The following is a 23,428-nucleotide window of genomic DNA, read 5'->3' on the forward strand; positions in this document are numbered from 1 at the left end:
CACGCGTACCCAGATCTGCCCATTTAAACGCCGAAGCAGCGTAGCGGGTGCGGAGGCATAATTACTGTGGCAGGAAGTCTGGGTGGAAATGAGCGTTTTGTAACTCTGTGACCAAGAAAGGGTGATTGACTATGAAAATCTCAGCTAAAAGATCCGGTGTGAACTGCAGTTGTACAAGCCCGATTTGCAGAACTGCGTAGTCTTTGCACGACGGGCTCCTAAACCACTCGGGCCAAAATGAAGGCCCAGTGTGCGCTAGCCTGAGCCAGATTGTTACTGACAGTGTTAATGAGAATGATTTTTCAGGGATAGCGAGCTTTTGGGGTGTTTTTTCCGCTTCTTGTGCAGAAACCAGTCTACAACTGTGGGGAACAAGATCCCAAAGTAGATGGACTCCTGTTCTCGCAAGGCATGACGCTTTCTGTAAGGTAGACCGTCCCTTGCGTAAAGGAAACGGAGCAGCTCCAACAGTCACCAGGCAGCCAAAATCGCTCTGCTACCCAAGGATAAATAGTTATTATTACTGTACCTTATGCCAACATCCCGCTACTGGCAGTCCATCTGGTCCCTACAAAAGTGAAGGTACCGATTTAATTTCTGCTGACAATGACTGAAATATCACAGCCCAAAACCTGAAGTTCAATCCTCGCAATGATGAGAGACGTAGCAGCACAATTCAGGATAATTAACCATGCAAAACCCACGTACTTTATCTACCCTCGGAAAAAAAAAAATATGCAGGCAATGTAATCTGTGTGTCAAGCATAACGCAAAATTGAATCCAGCCCAGGGTGAAAAAAATAACCACGCTTTTTCTTTCTTTAAGCAAAAAAGAAAATGTAAACAGGTATAAAAATTTGGAACCACAGTTAATTAATTTCATAATCTGCTTTAAAAGGTAGTGATATTTGCAATCAGACATATACATGGAAAACATGATGTGGCAATGTACCTTGTGTTAATATGTGTGTTTCAGATTGCGGGGGGATTAAAAAAATTTTTTTTTTTTTTAAATGATATCCTGGTTGTGTTAAATTCGAGTCTGCAGTGCTTAATTTCTTTGCGAAACCTTGAGTTGCTGAACTGACTGGAATAGGATGAGTTGTGGACTATGCAAAGGGAGTAAGCGTGGAAATACTTGTTTTTTTTTCTGATGGAGATACAAGAAAACGTACAGAAATCAGAAAGCCGAAAGAGTTCACCTAGCAGGAGGAAAACAGTGAAACGGAGGGAAATGCGTAGAAGAGGAATGGACTATGTATGACCACCTCTCTCATTCAAGATACTTTAGAAGAAACAGCTGACCTGCCTTGCCTTTTCTGATGTGGGATTTTTTTTTAAGGCTCTTGGATCTCTGACCGCACGCGTTTCCGCATGTACAGAAGAGCTACCGAGAGCATGCGGGCGCTGCCCCTTCCCTCAGAGCCGCCTCCAGATTAACTAGGGCTTGGAAGTCACGCGGATGCGTACGCAGCGGAGATAACTCCTAGTGCAAATAGAGGTCAAAAACGCATTTTCTACATTTTTTACTGTAAATGCCAGTCATCACATTTTTTTGTATTCTGTATTGATTTTATATGTAAAATAGCCTCTGCCCAATAAAACAGATGAAGCGAAGTAAGGTTACCCTCTCTAGCTACTCACAGCATACCAGGTCAAGCTACTTTCACGTACTTTCCTATAACACAAACAGTACCTAGGTACCATACAACTTTTTCCGCTGACACCAGTCAATATTTTGTTTCGTATCTATTAATAAAAAAAGAAAGTCCAACCTGTATATTTACATAGTTGTCTGGGGGTGAAGGGCAAGGGGGGCAACACGCAGGGCAGCGGTTTGACCTGGAAAGATCCTGACGTGCTGGTACAGTGCATCCTAACACACGGGCGGTCACAGGGATGATTTCTGCCCTGGGTCTTTTCTCCCTCCTGTGCACTCGAGATACTCGTCTTGGCAGTCATAAAACTCAACGCGTTTTTATCATGTTTCACTCAAGTGATTCCAAAGGGACCTGTCAACTTAAAAAGCGCTTTGCAAACTGCGTGCAAGGCTCATGCTACAAACTCGTGGACTGAAGGCCATCAGCGAGAGCACAGCAAACCTCCGCCGCACGGTAGGGTGGGGAACGAAGACACTCCCACACAGCATGCAACTAACCCTTGCGTATATAAGCACGGGGATACGTAAAGTGCTTCATTAACTAGTCCCATAGCAGTTCTGTGCAGCAGAAATCACCTACCGCTATTTACAATGCCTTCAGTGTAGGTAGGTATCGTGCATCCTGGGTAGTTAGGGTGGGAAATATTTGGTAAATATGACATCTCTGGGGAGTAAATACAAAGAGTCGAAGAGGGCCTTCTGCTAATAATTGGCTTTGACACATATGAAAGCAATTTAACTTTTTGAAAGAGAGACAGCTTACTGCCCTTTTGTTTCTCTGAAGACGACTGCAAATCATCTAACATGCAGCATTTTCTGTGATTCAAAAAAAAGGAAAATAAAACAATGACCTCTTCTAGCTAGTCATGCAGAGTCCTTGCGGAGAACAGAGTACAAACCTTTTAGAATAATCTTTGGACCTGAACCCGAGCATGTGCAGAACTACATGCCACCACAGTAAATGCTCTTTTAACCCCCAGAGTGCCAGCGCACCCCGTCAGCTGCCGCTCCGTAGAGCTACGGCTCTCGCGGCCGCTCGGCGAGGGAAAGCTTTCCAAGACCTAGCGTGAACCTGCCTCGCTGGGCTGCAGGACGGACAGGCAAGAGGGCATCCAAAATAGGTTGCAGGCAGTGAGACAACCAAGAACTAACTTTTAGCATTATAATCGATTGAGCCTTCCCTATATGATCTCCCATTGCTTATGCTCTGCATCTAAAGTCATTTTAACCGGGGGAAGAAGGCACAACACGTTGGCACTCAGAGTAGGAGGCCAAAGTGCAGCATCTTGTTTGCGCTCTCCTGATTTACTTGCCTTTCTCTCCCTAGAGGGATTCACTCCTTGGGAAAGGGCTTTGCAGCAGCAGAAACGGACACACAAACCATGCAAGAAAGGGAAAAAGCAGACACTATACCAAAGAGCAGGGCACGCTCACCCCATCCAGGCCTGGTAAACCTGGCTCCCCTTTGTGGCCTTTAATATTATGACCTCCCTGTTTGAAAAAATAACTGCTTGTTAAGAATCATAAAGGACACAGGAGTTACTCAAACAGACATCAGTGTTTCAGCAGAAACGAGAAGAACGGGTTCAAAGTTTGACGCATCCATTTTTGATGACACAGCAAGTCAACAGAATTGTTGTATGGTTGGGAATTCCCAGACACCATCAAGTCCGTCCTCCGGGAAATCACTTGTACGCACGAACCAGAGATTCACCTTTGTAACAGTGCAGCTCAAGAGATGAGGGTTAAATCATTCAGCACAGGGAGAGAAGAAAGGTGATCCGTCGCAAACAGAATAACCGTAGCTCACGTTCACTAAGCAAAATAAGGCATACTGACAAAAGGAGATGTTTGCCGGTATAGTGGAGTTATACGATAGCTTTGATTGACAGAGGTGTGCTGGCAGAGTGAGAAGAAAATCACGCATTTACACAAGGTCTAACAAGAAGTGGGTTTCTGGAGCGTGTTTAAGCAAGTACCTGCCACTACTAGTCCTGTGTAGCTGTGCTTAGCTCTAAAAGCTATATTTAAGTAATTTTAATTCAATAGTTAATACAAATTACCTTAAGTTTTTTATCCCACAATCTCAAAGCATGTTATCAAACGGATACCTCCATTTTTAGTCATTAAATGAAGAGCAGTAATGAAAAGGAGGTAAGTTTACCAGGCCAAATAACTTCATATAAACCAGTACGGGCTAGGGCCTATCAAACGAATGAGATGTTCTGGAAGGGGGCTTGAGAAACACATCCCTATTCCTTGGACTCATAAACATCAAGGAGGATTTCTGGGGAAGGAGAGGGGACTTTTGGGCTGCTTTTGTGCAGGCGCTCCACGTCGGTGGCCCAGCACCTGCCTGAGAGAGGCCAGGTCTGTGGTACCAGGTGCCACCTCGGCCGGGGAAACGGAGTCTCTTCCCCCAGGCTCCCGTTTCGGCAGCCTCGGGGACGCTAGCTCGTACATCGCTTATCTTGGCGATGTACGGCTACCAACTGTGACCGGCTTCCCCGCGCGGCAGAGCTAGGGCCAGGCTCATCCCCTGGTCGACCTTCATCGGAGATGAAGGATAGAGCTGGCCTTGTTTTCAGATTGCCTCCCATCCGCTGCATCGGGTCGCTCCCTAATTCCAAGCGTCCTGAAAAGCTAAGCAAGCAGCTTTCGGCAGGGCTCGCTGCCTGCTGAGGAGCCTTGCTGAAGCCCATTGTTCCTCGTGACAATAAGAAGGTCTTTACACAAAGATCCCTTATTTTTACTGCTGCAGCTTGTTCCCATCGGGCCAATATGGAGCCGCTACAGCGAGCTGTGAACTTCCAGCAGTGCAGATAAAACGAACCATTAAGAAAAGTGAGAAAACAATAACCATCTGCTCTGGTTTACTGCAAAATAAAGAACTATCCAGCGCTGCCTCCCTTCCAGTCGCTGCCATGCAAGCTTAAGAGGAACGAAATAAAAGACTCACCACTGGACAAGGCTGATCCAGCCCGGGAGGGCCTGGTTCCCCTTTCTGCCCTTTCGCTCCTTTTCTCCCTGGTATTCCTCTCTCCCCCTGTTGCCACAACAGAAAAAGCATGTCAAGGACAGAAGGGGGCGAGGGGCAGGAAAAGACCAACGCGGTTTTAACCAGCACAGCAATTGCAAGTTCCTGCCCCGCGCCAGTTCAAACGAGGGAGACTTGCACTAATGTAACCTCAGCCACGGAATTACATGAATGTGCAAATCTTCAACTAAAGCTGGGTGGGAATATTTTGATAGATTATATTCATTTCATAACAGAATGGCTTAATGGCCGGTTCCTGCTGGAAGGCAGCTCGGTGCCCGTCAGTAGGTGGTTTCGGGCAACCCTGTCCTCCCCATGGAGCTCCTCGGCGTGGCCATACCCCCTCCCAGCCCTCCTGCTCTGCTTTGCTTTGCTTTAAGGATGTGTTTCTGCAGTTTGCGAAACCAAAGTCCAACAGTTTTTTCCCAAACAGGAGCTGCCAGGCCCCTCCGGCTCACCCTCGGCATCTGCGGGCTGCAGGGGTGGAAGGAGGCTTGCAAACCCACTCCCAAGGCCACGGGAGCCGGAGTCCTGCCCTGTACTAGGGCCACACAAACACTGGCACAACCAAAGGAGCAGCCAGTCTGCCCCTCTCCTGCTGCCCCCTCCAGCACCGGTACAGCCACAACCCGCTCACCTTCTCCCCTCTTTCACTTCTTTCTCCTTTCTCTCCTCTTAGACCTGGGAAGCCCTGTCATAGCAATTTTTAGGCAAAAGAAGAAAAAAGAAAAGAGATTTGTCAGTTGACTTTGTAAAGGTCCCAGCATCTCAGTTCCACGCAGTCAACCCCAAGCAATCAACCCGGCCTCCCGTGGTGAAGAACGTGACATTTGCTTCCTTTTTGACTTCGTTTCTCAGCAATTTCTTGGGAAAAGCTTGTGCTTTATTTGTAACGTTTTATTGAGCCCAGCACAAATATTCTCAATAAAAAAGAGAAGCTCCCCCAGCACCTTAGCTGAGAAATAATGCATGGTGTGGTAGACTTATAGCTGGCTTGAATTAAGCTATTTCCTACTGACATACTGTTCTGCAAGGCACCTGTTTAACTGAAAATAGTACATAGAGTGTTAGCTATATATTTTCATGAGAATGCCAGTCAGTTTGATGGTCTTTACATGCACGTTGTTCCTGTTTCTACATATCACAGTCAACGGGTTCCATACTCACATCTAATCCCGGTTCCCCCGGCTTTCCCTGCAGTTACAAAGAAACAGAAAAAAAGACATGCCGTATTTGAGTCTGATGTTGTAGGCAGATTTATATGTATTTGGTGAAATACTACTGAAGCAACAGTATGAGCTTGCACAGCTTTCTGTGAGCTCGCTGGATTGCGGTTTTGGCCTCGATATACTACCAACTAGTCATTCAAGCAGCCCCTACTAGACCCGGTTACTGATCGAAAGCTAAGACAGATCCTTGAAAACAGCAACTCTCTGGTGCTATAGCTCTGGAGACAAATGCTGGTAAAACTAAGAAACCTAGACAAGTGAGAGGAAGCATTTATGTCTTTTAATAGGGAGGTTAGTCGGAGACTCTTAAAGGCAGCGCAATCGCAGCCCGTCAGGCCCGTGAGCTGCCTTCTGCAGATCTGCAGCAGGGAGCAGCAGCAGCAGGGCTGGCGTTGCCGTTTTCTCTAACCGCTGAGGAGCTGGATATTCCCGTGGTATTTACGCTCCTGCGAACACGGGCGCAGAATTCACCCGCGCGAGAAGGCAGGCACCAAGCTGCACGGGGTACTAAAAACGAGTTACGAGCACCAAGGAAAGGATTTTTCCCGTCGCAAGGATTAGCTGGGCGGACGCAGCAACGCCACGTCCCTAAAGCCACCTCCGCAGGAGCCTGTTCATTAGCGCTTCGCCTCCTCCCAGAACGAGCATCCCTTAACGGCTAGCGGAGCCGGAGGGAAGGAGGCGGCTGCCGAGGGCCCAGCGACGCCGGCGTCCTGCTTGCGCTCGTTAACACGACGAACTGCTCTGCCATTGAGCTGCATCTCCTGCTGATTCGGAGCTCAGCAAACATTCCTCAGTCCTTTAGCAACCGAGCTAATACGCAGCTGCCGCTGCAAGCCACCGGGCACCTTTTAATTAATTTTATAGCTCTGCTCCAAATTTACAGTGTCTTAAAGCAGGTTTAGGTTAATCCTTCCAAGCTAGTAGTAACTCCTAGTAACTCTAATTAGTAGTAGTAAATCCTTCTCCTCCTACATCAGCGACTCCAAGCGAACTCATCCGTGACGAAGGCAGCGCAGGGCCGCTAACCCCGAGCTAGAGCGGGGCACCGCCGAAGACCGGGGCTGCCACCGCCCCTCGCTCCTCCCTCAGGACCGCGAGAGGGTTTCACCGCTCCGTGCCACCCGGCCGGTTACCTTCTCTCCTTTGGTGCCGGGTAAACCGATAAGTCCTGGAGCACCAGGGAGACCCTTAAAGGAGAGGGGGAGAAAAAAAAAAAAGGCATTTGGGAAGTTGCTGAAAGGCAGGTTTCTGTCCTAAGTCAGAAATCGGAGATGGGAAAGCTACTCACAGCCGGCCCGGCGTCGCCGCGCTCCCCTTTCTCGCCGCTGTCGCCTTTCTCTCCCTTGGCGCCGTCCAAGCCCTGCGTAAAGAAAGCGACGTCAACGGAGCAGCAGGCTGCCGGCGCCGCCGGAGGCCTCCAAAGCGCTGGGAGCCGCTCAAGGCGAGGAGGAGCGTGCCCGCGGGCAGGACCAGCGGAGGGGCCGGCCGCGCTAGCCACGAACGGGATGGTGCGGCCAAGGCGAGGACGACCCGCTGGCGCTGGGTCCTCGTACAGCAGCAGGACGGAGGAAAAACCGCAAGATCCACGCAAAGCTCCCGCCCTCGCTGCCGTTAACGTTTTCTTCTTGGCTAGACCGTAGGAGACGTATCTCAAAATGAAGGTTTGAGCCGGTGAGCGTGGAAAGCCTGACTTGCCTGTGCTGCAGGCAAACAGGGCTCCGCGGCAAAGGAAACTTTAAGAGCAGAAGTGTATTCTGCAGGAAAAACGGCCTATTTTCAAAAACGCCAACTGCTGAACAAAATCAAGGGATGCGTTGTCACAAACAGGGACAAAAGTCAGGCCCCAGAGCCGATGGTCCTCTGTGAGCCTGTAAATACGCCCTGGCAGCCTGGAAGCAGCGGTGACGTTTCGTTTATTGACTTACTTTAGGCCCCTGGATTCCTGGAGGACCCTGCAGAGAGACAACGGCGCGTTTCAAAAACACGATTTAAAAGCACACCAAGACATTTGCTTCCCAAAATCACATCTCGTTAAAGCTACGGGTTCGACTGACGACGGCCAAATAGCTCCGTTCAAGACAGGTGGTCGCTTACTTGCTTCTCCTACGTCAGATCGGTGGGAACGAGAACTGAAAATTGCTGGATTGCACAACACGCAGCAACAAAACCCCTAAAAACTAACTCTGGAGAGCGAACTCGGCAAGAGCTTTTCTGACGGGAGCTGCAACCTGCTCCGCAGCCCCGCCAGGCCCGGCTAATCCTGCCCTTTGCGGGCCGAGGGGACCGTCAGGGTGGCGACGGCGGCCGGGCTGCTCTCGAGCACGGCCTGGCCTCGTCCCTCGGCACCTCCAGCCTCCAGAGCGGTGGCACCAAACCCCTCAGAAACCCACGCTAGAACTGCCGACCGCGCTCATCGCTCCCGCATCCTCTCCCGCTACAGTTAATGGCAAAAAACTGTATTCGCGTAGGCAAATTTGCGGGAATACAGATGCCGTCATCCCCGTGGGGAACCGGTCTTCCCATCCCGCAAAGTTTCGGGAGGTTTTATCTTCTCTCCCTCCTCTCCAGAACAAAACACCCCTCGGCCTCCTTCGAACCAAACACAGTAATGAATTTACGGTTCTTTGCCCTTTTACACGCCGCTTTGCAGACTCCTACCATGGGGCCGGGCAGTCCGGGGGGTCCCGGCTCAGGGATGATCTGTAGGGAGGAAACACGGGGCAGGTTAGCGGGGCTCGCGACAGCGTCCGCGCGACGGGAAAACACACGGCGCGGGGACGAAACCTCCGCACCGCACGCGGGCACCGCGGCCTCTCACGTCACGGGCTGCCACGGAGAGCAAAGCATCTCCTCATCCAAGAACTGCTCGTAGGGTTTATAAACAAGCGAATCTGTTCATTAGCACATAAACCTGGAGAGCCTCAAATCAGAGGAGTTTTGCAAGCCATTCCGTATATTTGCTGTTCACAAAACGTAATGGAAAATGAGGTCGTTTTCCACACAGACCCAAGGAGAGCAGCCTCTTTGATTAAAAAAGAAAAAAATTAGAGCTCTCATATCATTAATAATAATAATAAAAAAGAAGAACTATCAAAATCCATCAGCTTTCCCATTAAAAAAACATGAGAAAGCAAGGAAAAAAGACACAGAAACCCTATAAAACTGCAAAGAAGCTCCAGAGTGTTCTTAGAGCAAAACGTAATTATAAGAACAGCATTCAATACCTCAACCGCCAATGCAAAACCTAAACTACCTTTGCAGTGCCAAGTATGCAAAACGTTACTCCGTAATGAACAAACTCGTTAGACGCGTCGGAAAGGTCTCGTGAAAAACAGTTGTTTTCTGCTTCTCTCCGCCGCAGCGCCAGCTGCCGAAGGCATTAGCGCAGCCCGCACGCACTTGGCTTCGCCCGACCCCAGCCCCAACCGCGGCTCGTGGGAGAGACGTCGCTGCGCCAGCCTCTTACGTGGTTATTCTGCAAACACGGGGATCCAGTTTCTCCTTTTTCTCCTTTTGGTCCATCGGCTCCCTAAAAGATAAGAATTTAATGCTAATGTTATGCATCCTCCAGAAAAGCAAAAAGACAGAAAAACGTATTTCTCTTCCCCTATGCTACAGGCTTTGCGCAAGCCAAGCTCTTGGTCATTCCTGGGGGGACTGCTGTTTAAGAAAAGGAGCTTTTCTGTTTTTTTTTTTTAATTCTTTTTAGCTCTCCTTTCTTGAGGAACCCCATTACTCCACACCCAGTAAAACCCCAGCTGCCTCACGGGAGCCGAGGGCCCCGGCGCGCACACCCGGGGCTGCCCTGGTTTTCTCCCAGAAGCAAACGCTCCTGTTTTAGGGCAACGGCCACCCCTCGGGGCGCGGGCGACCTCCCGGCGAGGGACACGGGCGCTCGGGGCGCCGCTCTGCTACCGCTTCGGCTCGCCTCGCACCCCTCGCAATAAGGCGCCGGCATCACCGTTAGCTAAGAAAATCCAAAGCTTCGGCACCCTCCAGCCGCGCAGGAACACGCTGCAGACAGGCCACCGCTTCGGTGAGCACAACCCGGCCGTGCACCAAGCGTCTGTGCAGCAAATACCTTAACGAACTGAGCAGCAGACGGACACGGACAGAAAGACCGACGTACCGGTGGACCAGATAAGCCCGTTTCTCCCGTCTCGCCTTTCTGTCCCATTATCCCGGCATTTCCTTGGTCGCCCTTAGCTCCTTTGGGACCCTGTAAGTTTACAGAAAACATCTTGCTTAGGAGCAAATTCCAGACACACGCGTTCAACGGAACAACGGGCTTCTCTGCCTTTCCATTGTTTTTCTCCGTGTTGCAACACGAGCTCACGGAAAAGTATTTTAACATTAAAACTTGCAAGTATTGATTCTGCGGGTGCAGCAGGACCGAGGGTGGTAGCTGAGGGGGAAGCAGCAATTTAGGATTTGGAAGGTTTCTTACAGCGTCTGAGACAGCGTCTCACGAACAGCTCGTAAAAGCAGCCCGCCTAACGGGGCGGCCGCGGACCCGAACGGCGTCCTGCGCGCTCGCCGCCGAGGGCAAGGCCGCGAGCGAGGGGCGAGCCGCTCGACGAGGCGCAGCCGAACGCCGCGGGGAAGAAACCGGGCTTTTGGGAAAAGCATAGACGCGCGTCTGGCCCCGCTGCCGGGCGCTCCGCACCGCGTACCTGCTCGCCGTCGAGTCCCGGCGCACCAGGCAAGCCCAGCTCCCCCTGAAGCGGCACCGGAGGAAAAGGAAATCAGAAAATCATCCCGGGAAAGCATTTTGCAAGGAAACGGGTCTTTCATTTTTATCAACTGTCGTGGCCAGCGGTTTAGCGTCTCAAGGCGCGTGAACGACAGCTTTCGGCTTCCGCAAATTACCGAGCTTCGTTAGCGACTCGGATTTGGCCTGCGCTGGGAAGCCGAGAAACACGGGAATCCTGCCCCGCGCCGTTCTCCTGCGAGACGCTTTTCTATAAGTTAGTTTGTTTTAAAGAAACGATAATCGCCTCTGGGTTGCGGGCCGCTGATCGCGGACTGGAAGGGCAGGGATAACCGCGCGCAGGCGTGGGAACGAGGCGGTAAGCGGGTGCAGCCCGAAGCGCAGCTGCGGCTCGGGGGCGCTGCCGGAGGGGGAAGAGGTGGCGGCGGCACAGGGGACGGCCGGCGCTAGCGGGTGCCTTCGAGTGTTTTTCCCCGTTTGCTTCCAACTCCCACCGCGTGCAATGGGAAAATGCTCGGAGGGGCCGGGATTTCTCCCACGGGGGATAGGGGGGGCGGATGCATTTCGGGGGCACCTTCCTCTGGAAGGGGCCAGAGACCAGGGGAAGGACAAACAAACCTGCGCCTTCTGCGTGAAAACCTACTTTTTGCAGCCCGGGACGCGTTAAATAGCATCTCTTTACCACCTGTAGTCGCAGCTCCCGCAGCCAGCACCGCCTGCCACGGGTTTTTTTGGCCGGGAGGCATTTTTGGCCGGCCTCGCCGGCGGAGGCCGTCTCACGGATACCCCGGGAAAACCCGCGGCTGCGCGGGGGCGAGTCTAACCTTGGGACCCGGCGCGCCTTGCGGGCCCGGCGGCCCCGGAGGACCCGGCAAACCCTGAAACAGAGCAAACAAGACGGGGCGTAAGCAGGGCCGTGCCGTGGCGCGGGGGCGGCAGAGGGTCACGCGAAGCAGAACCCGAGCTAGCGGCGTGCGCCTGAGCAGCACTGCTCGTCCTTAAAAAAAAAAAAGCAAGCGCTGCCAGCTCTAGGCGCGACCCCAAATCCGGATTTCTCCTCCTCTGCATCCTCCTGGCTGCAACCAGCCGCCACCTGGAGCAGCGTCTTGCCGAAAAGGCCAACAGCCGGCCCCGGGGGCGCAGTTAAAGAGGGGCCACTAACGGCGGGGAAGTCTCGCGCGCTGCTGCAGCCTGCACCCCGGCTGGGCGCAGGGAGCTCGAAACGCCTTCGGATGGAGAAATGTATTGCGACTCGCAAGTCATCTCCAACGGCAAAGCCCGCGGGCTCTCCCGCGGCTGCAAACCCAAACAGCCTCACGTTCCCCCCCCACCCTGGCACCTTTGCCCACTACTATATATTTAAATGCTGTTTTGGTCCCCCAACCGCCCTCGCGAAGCCGCACGCCGCGCTCAGGCGCCGCTGCAACCCGCGCAGGCGTCAGGCATGCGGCAGCCGCCGTCGCTTTGGGGATCCCCGCGGCCTGTCGTGAAGCAATTGGGATGGAGCCGAGCCCAGCGCAGCCAGCGGTGATGGATCTCGCATGGTTCCTCAGGTGGTTGCAGGTCACAGGTGGCTTCAACTGCAGCGCACGAACCCGTAACCCAAAGCCTGACCCCACAGGCTGGTGTTTGGGCCCAAAGGTGCCGTCTTGGGTTTTGCCAACCCACCAAAACCACCCAAAGTCTCTTCTCCTTGGCAGCCCAATGCTCAGAGCCATCTCCACCGTCTTGCAGGACCACAATGGGGAACGAGCTTGCAGCACCACGTCACCCCCCAGCTCCGGTGTTGCGCGTGTCCATCCATCCATCCATCCACCCACCCAAGCTCTCCAAGCTTGCTGCTCTGCCGCGTTGGAGCCGCGCAAAGCCCCGGGGCGTCTCCTTTCCTCCCCAAGCACTGCCCTGGTCTTGCGCACTTCTTGAGCCCCGTCACGCGTTGCCGCCCCGGTAGGTCCTCGCCCCCGGCTCGTATGCGCTACCTCGCCACTGCGCTTACCTTGAGCGCGTCCAGGATGCGGCCGTCGTAGTCGATCACCACCGTGTCGCCCTGTTCCCCCTTCAGGCCAGGTGGACCCTGCAGCCGGGGGAAACCAAAGCCATCTCCTGCCGCAGCCAAAGGGCCGAGCAGCACGCAGAGCCCTGCACGCGCTGCTCTGGCCTTTGGGCGATTATCGCCTTACGAATACCTTCGATTAAATCGGTTCCTAGAGCGACGGCTGTAACTGTCACCCAGCCAAACCTCAAAGCGCATAAATACGTGCAATTGAGAGGTGCGTTGAAAGCATTACTGGGTTACCCCCATTCACAGCTTCCCTCTTGCAAAACAAAATAAAACAAAAAAAAGGGGTCGTTTGACCACACTGGTAAGAAAATGGGACTTTACTGCATTTCCCAGCGCTATCTCCAGTGGCAGGGCTTGGTATCCACGCGATTTATCTAAATATGTGCCATCTGTATTTTCTAATTATGAAAGGAACCTTAAATTATTCAGCAACGTTATTATACAGACAGAGGTGGTGGTGGACAGGTCAGGTAAATACGTGGCGCCAAACTAACCAAGACAAAACCCCGGTGTTCATACCCGTGGTCCAATGGAGCCGATTCCTCCCTTCTCACCAGGTTCACCCTGCAAAAGAACATTGCGCTTTTGATTCGGAAAGAGCAAGGAAAACGTGGAACATTTGTCTTCAAAGTCCTGCAGCTGCATGAGATGCCAAGGTATATTTTAAATTAAAAAAAAAAAAAGCAAAAACAAAACAAAACAAAACAAAGAAATATGGCACCAACTGCTCCCAGCAAAAGGCCTAGATTTGACTTCAGAGCAAATATGCTTTGCAAAAAAAACACCTTAGTGCGAACCAGCTGACAGTAAGAAAACTTCCTGCTCACACAGGGAGCGGAACAACTGCCCGTGCGGAGCTGGATTCCCTTTAATTACGAAGGGCCGTTCCCGTCCAGGGCTCCCGTCTCTGTAACGAGGGCGCCAGGCTTCGGCTCTTTGGGCTGAAGCTCCACATGTCTCTGTGCTTGCTTTAGGCTGATTGTTGCGTGTGGAAAATTTCAGCCGACACGTTTAAATCATTTTTGAGGGCGAGTTTAAGGAAAAAGGCTGTGCCAATTTTTTTCCTCTCTCTTTCTTGTTTTTTTGAAAGTTGGAAAGCTTTGGAAAGCTGCAACACTCCCACTTTTGCAGCTGTGACCTGAAATTCAGTTTGGGAATCAGAAATGTACCTTTTGCCACATGCATGAAAATCTACTTGCTTGCCAAATTAGAGCCCTTGAAAAAGCAAAAATTGTACAAACACAGAGATTCTTCAGAGGAAGAATTCAATTCAGCAGATCCTAGGAGGAACAAGCAAGCGCTACTACTAGGTTTTTAGAAACAAATTGCCCAGAGAGGTTGTGGAGGCTCCATCCTTGGAGATATGCAAAGGCCGCCTGGACACACTCCTGGGCAGCGTGCTGTAGGTGACCCTGCTTGAGCAGGGGCTGGGACTAGATGATCTCCAAAGGTCCCTTCCAACTTCAACCCGTCTGTGAAACAAAACGGCCAAGGGCCACTGAGCCCACGTTTTTTCACCATAAATGGTGTCCTGCCCAACACGGAGCCATGACCGTTTGGTGCAGAAAACGCGACTGGATGTAGATCCTGATAAAAAAGCAGCAGTTGATGGGGGCAACAGCAGCGCATGAATGCTCTCTGCATCATATCATCACCATTTAACCTATTGAGACTGTCTTATTACATTTCTTCACAGTTAAGTAAAACAGTAAAAAGTACTCTCGACTTTGAAGGGATACCACAGTAATCAATACAGAAAGATCAAAATATCATCAGTGATTTAGCTCTCTGGGAAAAATGGGGCAATTCAATGGAAAACAGTAAAGATGACGATTTTAAAACCTCTTATATTGATCTCTGAATCCAGTTTTCATTAAACCACCAGGAAAAAGTAACCTACTTCTCAACCCCCCCCATTTTGTTTCATTTTTGGCTTTTTATGAGACTTTTAGAAAGCAAAGGCTTAAAACACCTACGCAGCAGAAACATGCTGCCTCCACATTGCTGCATCCCGCTTCCAGGCTAAGGGACTTGTATTTACCTTGGATCCTGGCAAACCATCCATGCCGTTCTCTCCCGTCGGACCGGGGCTTCCTTTTTCTCCCTGAAAGTAAGACAATTTAGATTAAAGCTACATGGGCAGGATGGAAAGCAGGTTTCTCCAGGTTACGATTTTCTTGCTTTGTCTTTAATGCTTTGAATGAGCAAAGCTTTGTGCTTTTAACCTAAAACACACCACAACGTTGCCTGCGTGCAGACGGGAGAAGACGAAGCTTCCAGAGCGAGCAGCGGGGCTGCGGGCAATATGTTCAGCGGCAAAGCTAGTCCCCAAACCGCGGGCGCGAGGGAAGGCTCCCACAAAGAGCCACTGCGCCCTCGATCCGGGCAGTGCAAAAACCGCATCCCGACTCCCGGCTCCGAGCCGACGCCGCAGCCTTGCCCGATTTATTCCTGCCGGAGACGGTTCTCGGTGCAATTCTCCGCAAGGACCAGCGAGTCGCGCGTACGGAGCAGAGCCCCCTGTGCGGCGAGGGATGGGTTATCCTTCCCTTTCCCGTTTCGTCGCTCTTTTGCGGAAACGCGCTTGGCGGGCAGAGCGCGGATGGGTAGAGGGACGTGCAGCTGCAACGTACCTTGGCGCCCGCCGGTCCTGGCTCCCCTGGCATCCCGTCATCACCCTGATGGAACAAAACACGACGAGTGAAACGGAGAGTTCGGATACTCGTATCCGCTGCCTTCGGAGACCTGCCGGTCCCACGAGCCGCGTTTGCGTTGGGCTCGGCACGCCTCCTCGCTCTCCCGAAGTAAACGCGGTTTGTAGGTCCACAGGAGGTTAATTTTGTTGGGCAGTTATGGGGTTTTAAGCCAAATTCTGGCCTGAAAAATGCTGTTTTGGGGCAAAGCAGTAAGAGAGTAAGGCTGGGCCCTGTCAGCACGCTGGTTTCAGCTAAAGGCACTGACTTATTTATGACTTGACGGCACCGGCAGAGGAAAACATGGATAGCGAGGACCTGCGAACCTCCCGCAGGCTCCAACACGCAACCCGAGCGAAGAGCCCGTCCTGAAACGCGGGGGAAATTCCTCCCCAGCCCACGAGGAGGGACCACGCGGGGGCCGTGCACGCAGCGCCTCTCCATGGTCCGCCCTGTGGTCTGCTGGGAGCTAACAGCCTCCGAAGGCTTCCGGGGCGAGCTCCGGCCACGTGAGCGAAAGGGCTCGGACCTACTGCTTTGTTCGGCATTCGCCGTCTCATTCTTTGTCTTTTGGGCAGATGCAACTGCAGCTTCCAGCCCGTTTGTCCTAAGGAAAACCACGCCGACGGCACGACGGCGTCCGTGTTTTGAGGTCACCGAATCGCAGCTCCTCAACGGGACGCGCGCGAGAAAGCCCAGGCAAGGAATCGGGACCAAGAGCCACGGCTGCGGCTGCTCGCTCCGTTTCTAGCACCGAGCAAAGCAAAGCAAAAACCACTGTTTTACCTTTTTCCCTTGAACGCCAGGCTCACCCTTCAGCAACAATAAACACAGAAGAGAAGTTAAGGGAAATAACAGAAAATAAGACCAATTATATTGACACCCCAAATTAATTGTAAACTAAAAATACTAGGCTTATGTTTTCTCCTTCAGCCCCCCAAAATGCGAGAAAGCACACTCCCATAGCCCAGCTTCCCATCCCCACGTCCCATCTTCCCTTCCACGTCCCGTGTCAAGTTTTAGCTTGGACAGGGGTTGGGGTTGGCACATTCAAACAGACATTTGCAGCTTCAAGTCACTGATGAATCTGATACCTTGGAAATGCTGCATCTGATTGATACGGAGGGGTGCAGTCAAAATAAGCATGATCCTCTCCACCCCCTTGCAGAGCAATATCTCAAAAATTCTTGACTTGGTAAAATTAGACAGATAATTAATTACTTATTACCCACCTTTGGTCCTGGAGGTCCCCTGGCACCCTGTTGAATGTAAAATTAGGTGGTATACTTATGTGACAATAAAGCATAACAGGATAAAAACATTTCCAAGAGTATTTTAAACCCCATGAAAACATGACACAGAGGCCAACTTCTCATCCCACCTTCACTTACAAATACAGCGCCAAGTTTTCTGCGTTCCCAGGAAGTAACAAAGAAAATACTCTCTTACTGCTTGTGTATTTTACATACAGCAAGTACCTTGCGATGCAACCTAGAGCCTAACAGCGCCCACGGAGGGGCCGGATGGCAAGGTTTAAAACACAGTCTAACCGCGAACGTGCCCGAAACGAATGCTACCTCTGCAGGCGACGCAGCCGCAGAGCGGTTAGTGCAATGGCTAACAGCACCAAAAGGCGGTTTGTAAAAAGCGCTGTTTATCCGATATTACGGGTTAGCAGTCCGTCTTAGAGGCAGCGCGTCCTGGCCCAGGCAGGCACAGCGCCCTCGGTTAACCGGCCACGGGAATCACTTACGGTTTCCTGGGTAGTTTTTTCCATGGTGAAGACAGCTAACGCCAACCACCAACCCACCATGCTTGTCTTACCCCCAGGGTGAATCGTTTCAGCCAGTGCAACTGTGCTCGGTCCTATTGCTTTACGCAACAGCCTTCTAGTCCCGGTTAGTCTGTTAGTGCCAACGCGGACACTTTTGGGGAATACTAACCATGGGACCGTCCTCTCCTGGCTCTCCTTTAAAACCCTGCAAAAATAAAAAAGATCAGTATTGGAGCTAACATCCCACACTCTCCAGAACGCTCAGAGATACCTAAGAAGGGTCAACAGCACTGCGTTTCTGCATATTTATTTATTAAACGAATTGCTAGAGATCTGGAGATTTGCAATAGGTCCGAAGGATGCCAATCAGGGAAGAGAAACACTCTGGGCTCTCCGCTGCGAATTGCAACAAGCAGGCGCAAACACATGTTGCAGGTCCAGCTCTTGGACTAACTGGGGGGGTTAGTGGGAGGTGCCCTGCTACTGCAAATATTTCATGTCTATGGTCCTTACAAAGGGGCCTTGAGGTCCTCTTGGGCCATCTTTGCCTCTATCGCCAGGAGGCCCCCGGGCACCGGGGGGTCCCGGCGGGCCAGGGGGGCCAGCGGTTCCATCTCGACCTTGATCGCCCTGCAAGAAGTTCACACAAACATCGTGAGATGAAGCAGCGAGTCAACAAGCCAGGCAGCAGACCAACATGTGCCCCTGGGGCTCCGTGCAACGTGCCGGGGTGAACAGCCGAGCTGGCAGACGGCACCCATGCCCCAGCCTGCGACCGAGCTACACGGCTGGTCCAAGTCTTTTGGTTCTTGCTCCTCAACTAGGATTTTGGTCAATGCCATCCAAAGGGATTATTTTCCCTTTAAGCCCTGCGCAGCAACCGTCTGCATGGAAACCACCAAGTCAACAGCACCCAAAAATAACGCACACCCAACAACATGCTGCCATGGGCATGCACGCACTTCCATAGCTTAGTGGACCACACCAAAAACATGCCAAAAAAAGCAGTGCTTAGCAGTTTCCTTCAAACACAGCCAAGGTCACATATCAACACACAGCGTAGCTTGCACCCTGCTTTGCAAGGACGCGAAGAAGAAAGTAGCAGCCATGGCTCCCGGTGAGCAGCCAGGTTTGGTGCGTCCTCGCCGAGGAGGAGCGTGCTGGCTCCACATGACCTTCACTGCTGGCTTCCAGGCTCCCAGCCCGCGTGGGACGCCCTGGCCCAGCGCCGCCGGGCTCAACAATGCAAACCGTCACGGAAAGGCCGGCTCGGAAATCTTCTAACAACATCTGGCCGGGATACCAGCGAGGCAGCAACAGGGCTGTGTTCAATATGTGGTCCACCCTCAAACGAGGGACAAGTGTGGGATTTTCAGAAGTCCTTAAGTGACTTAACAGCACAAACCCCACCGCCTTTCAACAAGATCTGTGCTCCTAAATCATTTACATAATTTTTAAAGACGCTATTGCGAATCCTGAGCGCTGCACCCAATTATGTCAAGCCAAGGGACTCCCACTCAGTTTTGCCTAATTAAAAGAGTTACATTTCGAGCACTGAGGATTTAGACAACTGTATTTTTAATGCATTTTATTTTACAATACCAGCACTCTTCATACTGTCCTATGAACATCTATAGGACTTTGCTTCTTGATCCCCACTTCCCTGAGAGGGCTGAATGCTTAAGGAAATGACTTTTACCTCTCCTTACTTTGACAAAACTCCCCCCAAACCCCAATGGGGTTTTGCTCAAGTGCACCCTAAAACAAGCACCTCAACGTAGCTCACTGTAGTTACAATTTAAAATAGCAATGGCATGCTATCAGTCAAAAAGAAGAAATAAAACCGACTCAAAAACCACGGCAAACCAGAAGCAGCAGATTGGACACATCTACCTTGAGGATTCGTCGGCTAAAGGCAAGCTGATCGTTAGCCAGAAATCCATGACTGAGGTGGGGAAAAACCATCTAGGCAGGTAAGTGAGAGGCAGAACAGGAAAGAATGAGAATTTAAGATGAAAGCGCAGCCAAACGGTGAGTCCTAAAGGCTATAGACAATATCTAACAACTTATCTCCAATAATTAATCGATACACAAGTAGGAAATAACCTAGATTAAAAAAACGATGGTCATTTTAACATTCTGGATTCAGTGGAGGCTTGGTAAGCAGTAAACACATAGGAAAACAAATATCTTTCCATTAGTTCAGTGCACAATGGGGCATTCAAAGCTGCTAGGGGATAGAAGCTTCCCCTACCGCAGGGCTTTTCTGCAGAATAAAGAGCATTATTCCAGCAAAACCCGCAGGAGATGTATCCCAGCATTTCTCCAGAGACCAAATATTATATATTTTTTTCAGAGGATAAAATGAATACTGATGTATTCCCCAGTCTGCAAAATGTTGATAAATCTCTCAGATTTATATAATGCAAAAACCAATGTATTCAGGCCACATGACTAGTCATTGCTATTGTCTTTTAGCCTTTCTACTTATCTATCTACGGAGAAGCAGCAGGATCCTTCTTTTCTCTGGACATGGTTGGGTCAAACCCATCCAGCAAACACCTTCCAGACCTGGCCCTTGACGAGAGCCAAAGGCGTCTGCTGTAACATCAAATGACCATTTGCATTTCATCCAAGACTAAACAGCGTCCTATCAAATCCAGCAATCTCCCGTTTTATTTTAAACGAGCCCTGCTACAGCTGGGCCCATGAAAGGTGAACAGCCCTTAGGGGCTATTAAACACAAAAACACCATCTCTGGCTCAGGAAACATCTGGGTAACGGATAACCAAGTTCCTGGCGAATATTTAGGTGTGACAGAATCATATTCTTGCTCCACATTTACACTCTCCCATGGGCATCTGGTCATGGGGTATAGGGCTACATGGAAACCAGCATTTTCATGCTTTCCTCCACCAGCTCTCGTCTCCCCTGTGCTGCTTTTATGGAGCCGACAGCTGGGTAAGGTACCAGAAAGCAGCATCCTTGCGTTGACAAGTTTTGCACCGTCTCCCTATTATTTATAAATTCAAAGTGCAATACTATATACTCTTTAAATAGAGGATCCCATGGGGCTCTCTCTTCCCCATAGCACGCAGCCGCCTCCCGGGGGCAGGCGAGCCACCTGGGAACGCGCCGCCATGGCCCGAAGGGTCCCAGCCCCGCGCGCGGCAGCAGCCGAGTGGTACAAAACGAACGGCGCAGGGAGCCGGAGGACAGAGGCAAGGACCCCGCTGAATGTGGCCCACCTATTCCTCATTTTCTAAATGCATAACCTGATATGCCCAAGCGCCAGCTTTGCTGGTTGTGCAAAGCGCTCTTTACTTCTGAAATTAACTGCTGCTAAAATTGCAATTTTCCAGTTCCCTGGGAAAAAAAAATCCATCTTAGAGCAAAGAAACCTTGAATGCTGGCATTTTCCAGCTTTAGACTACTTGATTTAGCTATTTTAAAATAGTGGTCAAAAAAAAAAAAAAACCCCAAAAAAAACAAACAAAAAAAGCATCCACATGGTTTTATGTTGGCTTTCACAGGGGGATCCGCTCTCTAAGTGCTGAGCATTTATCTGCAGTTTGGGCTTGGCAAGCACTTATCTTTTTGCAGAAGGAAAGATACTTTTCAACTGCAGCCTGTAGATATGCTGGTTTAGCCATGCAGCTGGCCAGCACTTATTCCAACAGCCTCTCGGCGCTACTGCAAACATCTTTAACGGCACTGCCAATTGAGCAGGAAAGCGCCGAATACTCCATCGGAGACAAAAGTATTTTTTTGTGACGGGCGGCTAAGTGGGTGCTGAGGAACGAAGCTGGACAGCCTCCGGCCACCCTTGCGACGTCTGCGGACGCCAAGTCAAACTCAGATCAGCTAAACTGTGAACCGAGATGCTGTCAGTCAAGCCATCACCAGCCCGGCCGCTACCTCCCAGCAGGAAAGTGCCTGGGATATTTTTGGCAAAGCCCGTAGTTCTTTTTGACTTTCCCTCAGCCTGATCTCCTCTGGCAACTCGCACCATGGTATCTCCTTCTCTGCTGGTAGGAAGTCGCATACTGGCTCTTCAGGTAATAAGGCATGCAAGAAAAGCACAAGCTGAAGTGCTTTTTCTCCTTCTTGAGAAGAAATACAGCCCAGATGTACAAAAATTCATCAGTCCCATCTTTTGCATACACATTTTGTCAATGAGAACAAGATCATACAAACTAGGATAATAAAGCTAGAGTGGTCGCCCCAGAGCCAGCTCAGGCAATGAGTCTGGCTTGTAAGAAAACAAGCTTTTTAGAGATGTAACAATACATTTGATTTTCAAACAGAAATACAAACACGAATAGCAAGGCACGGTGGCCCCAGGCTGCTTCTGCTCCCTCTCGCCTTCCGGTGCTGGAGCTCCTGGTCTTCCCATCTCCTGGTGTTCAGCCTCCCTGACCCTGCGGCAACACTGCTGCAAATTCCCAGGCTTTCCCAGCACTAGGAGAGCCCAGCTGATACTCCTCGGGCTAAAGGGGCTGTTTCACAGCTCAGACAGGCTACCAGCACTGAACAAAGCCACCGCATGAAGCTCCTGGTCAGAAACTTCTGTGGCCATGTCCATGCCGCTGCGCCCTGGACCATCTCCGCGCTGCCGGCGGTCTGACATGAAGGAACATCTGCTCTGCATTTCTCCCTGCAAGCACACTTGTGGGCACTTTGCCTGCATGTTCGAGGAGGTCTGTTCTTCATCCTGGTTATAGCGGGTAGGCGAACAGCACGCTGAAAGGTTGGGCCCTCAGGACCTCTCTCCTTGACACCTCAAATGCATGAGAGGTGCTCATCGGGCTCTCCGGGCAGAGCAGTGCTCCAGGAGCAACGCATGGCCACACTGCGCTTTGCACCCTCCTCCAGCGGAGCAGACCTATCTCTTCATCAGCTTGATCTCGTTTCCACTGCAAAGCTCCCCAAGTAATATTCTCTTTTAATCTATCGTTCCCAGTGATAACGTTTGTGATCCTTGACACACCCTATCCCTACTCCACCTCCCATAGACATGAACATTTATGAGCTAGGCAGCATTAGATATATTAATAGTTATTTATCTTTCTGTTGATATGCCGACTGGCTGTGACACATTTTTCAAAATCAGCTAAACAAAGCTACCCCTGAAACTCTAGAAAGAAGATAGATTTAGTTAAGAAATAAAAAATAATCTAGGCCAAATGGTATCAAGAAGCTTCATATCCAATCGATAACCATGGATGTCTGTAGAAGTGTCTGTCAAAGTCAGACACTGGTTGCTAGCCCTGGCTGTGCACGGCTTTGCCGGGCTAGTTTCTCCCCCTTTCCTCCCAAATTGTTTGAGCGCCGTTTTCTTCCTCTTGTAGAAAGAAACATAAAGAAATCTAAACGTAAAAGCAAAAGCTAGACAAATGCATACCAGGAAGAAAGCACATATTATTAACACTGAATTAAGACCCTGGACAAGCATTATCTTGGAAGCCGGCACCTGCAGCTGGAGCCCAGACCGAGCCTCCTGCCCAAGCATGTCCCGTGGCTCAGGCAGGAGCGCAGGCAGCAGAAGGCTCCTGCGTTATCCAGCAGCACGACCCATGGGACTCCAAGGCCAGAAGAGCATCTCCTTCAGCACCGAACAACTCCCCAGCCTGGCAGGCAACCACATGGGCCCTGACGCAGCTGCCTCTCCCAAACTCATCCAGATCCCCAGCCAGAATTGAGGCCAAGAGTGAAAATAAATCATACCCATGTGCAGCTGAATCACCTCTTAAAGCCTTTTCAGAATACATGGGTGGGCAGTTAAATGAGGTCAAGACCCGATGCTGAGCCTTTCCACTACCAAGCAGGGGATAAATCTATCTGAGAAGTTATATTGGCTTTCAGAGCCAGAGGGTAATGTTTCCAAAGGCACCCAAGGCGGTTAGGAGCTGTTTCAGAAGATGACACCAACTTTGAAAAGTGACTTAAAAGCCTCTAGGGGAAAAAAGAAAAACTGCTCCGAAGCATCACTGCCTGGCATTAACCAGCGAGACCCTGGTTACATTTCCAAAAACCACACCTAATCCATCAGCCAACTCCGCTGGCATCGGGTGCCTCAAGCCCTAACAGCGCCCAGGCACCACAGTACCTTGGCACACAGAGGGCTAAATTATTTGAAAGCTTTTGCATTTTTAATTGAGAATCAGCAGCACCTAACAAGTAATTTGTTCCGTCTAACACCGCACAGGGCATAGTATTTCTCGCTGACGTGAATACTGGCATGCAACCCCAGGTCTGC

At 50.9% G+C, this 23,428-nt stretch overlaps 1 protein-coding gene across 1 annotated transcript in view; it reads right to left on the reverse strand.

Moving 5' to 3' along the window:
• Positions 1-208: 208 nt before the first annotated feature.
• The window catches only part of COL23A1 (collagen type XXIII alpha 1 chain), a 189,709-nt gene continuing 166,489 nt past the window's right edge, over positions 209-23,428 (reverse strand). Inside the window, exons 9-30 of the mRNA XM_026063540.1 lie at positions 19,063-19,134; positions 17,683-17,799; positions 17,339-17,374; positions 16,628-16,654; positions 16,182-16,208; positions 15,336-15,380; positions 14,744-14,806; positions 13,222-13,266; positions 12,637-12,714; positions 11,465-11,518; positions 10,603-10,647; positions 10,059-10,148; positions 9,396-9,458; positions 8,588-8,629; positions 7,855-7,881; positions 7,218-7,289; positions 7,063-7,116; positions 5,865-5,891; positions 5,335-5,388; positions 4,620-4,706; positions 3,074-3,151; positions 209-568 (exon numbers count right to left, since the gene is read on the reverse strand). Coding sequence (XP_025919325.1) covers positions 521-568; positions 3,074-3,151; positions 4,620-4,706; positions 5,335-5,388; positions 5,865-5,891; positions 7,063-7,116; positions 7,218-7,289; positions 7,855-7,881; positions 8,588-8,629; positions 9,396-9,458; positions 10,059-10,148; positions 10,603-10,647; positions 11,465-11,518; positions 12,637-12,714; positions 13,222-13,266; positions 14,744-14,806; positions 15,336-15,380; positions 16,182-16,208; positions 16,628-16,654; positions 17,339-17,374; positions 17,683-17,799; positions 19,063-19,134 — 1,251 coding nt within the window. The 3' untranslated portion in view covers positions 209-520. The remainder of the gene's footprint in view (positions 569-3,073; positions 3,152-4,619; positions 4,707-5,334; positions 5,389-5,864; positions 5,892-7,062; positions 7,117-7,217; positions 7,290-7,854; positions 7,882-8,587; positions 8,630-9,395; positions 9,459-10,058; positions 10,149-10,602; positions 10,648-11,464; positions 11,519-12,636; positions 12,715-13,221; positions 13,267-14,743; positions 14,807-15,335; positions 15,381-16,181; positions 16,209-16,627; positions 16,655-17,338; positions 17,375-17,682; positions 17,800-19,062; positions 19,135-23,428) is intronic.

This window comes from Apteryx rowi, unplaced genomic scaffold (assembly GCF_003343035.1).
Source record: "Apteryx rowi isolate R43461 unplaced genomic scaffold, aptRow1 scaffold_2, whole genome shotgun sequence".
NCBI lineage: Eukaryota > Metazoa > Chordata > Aves > Apterygiformes > Apterygidae > Apteryx > Apteryx rowi.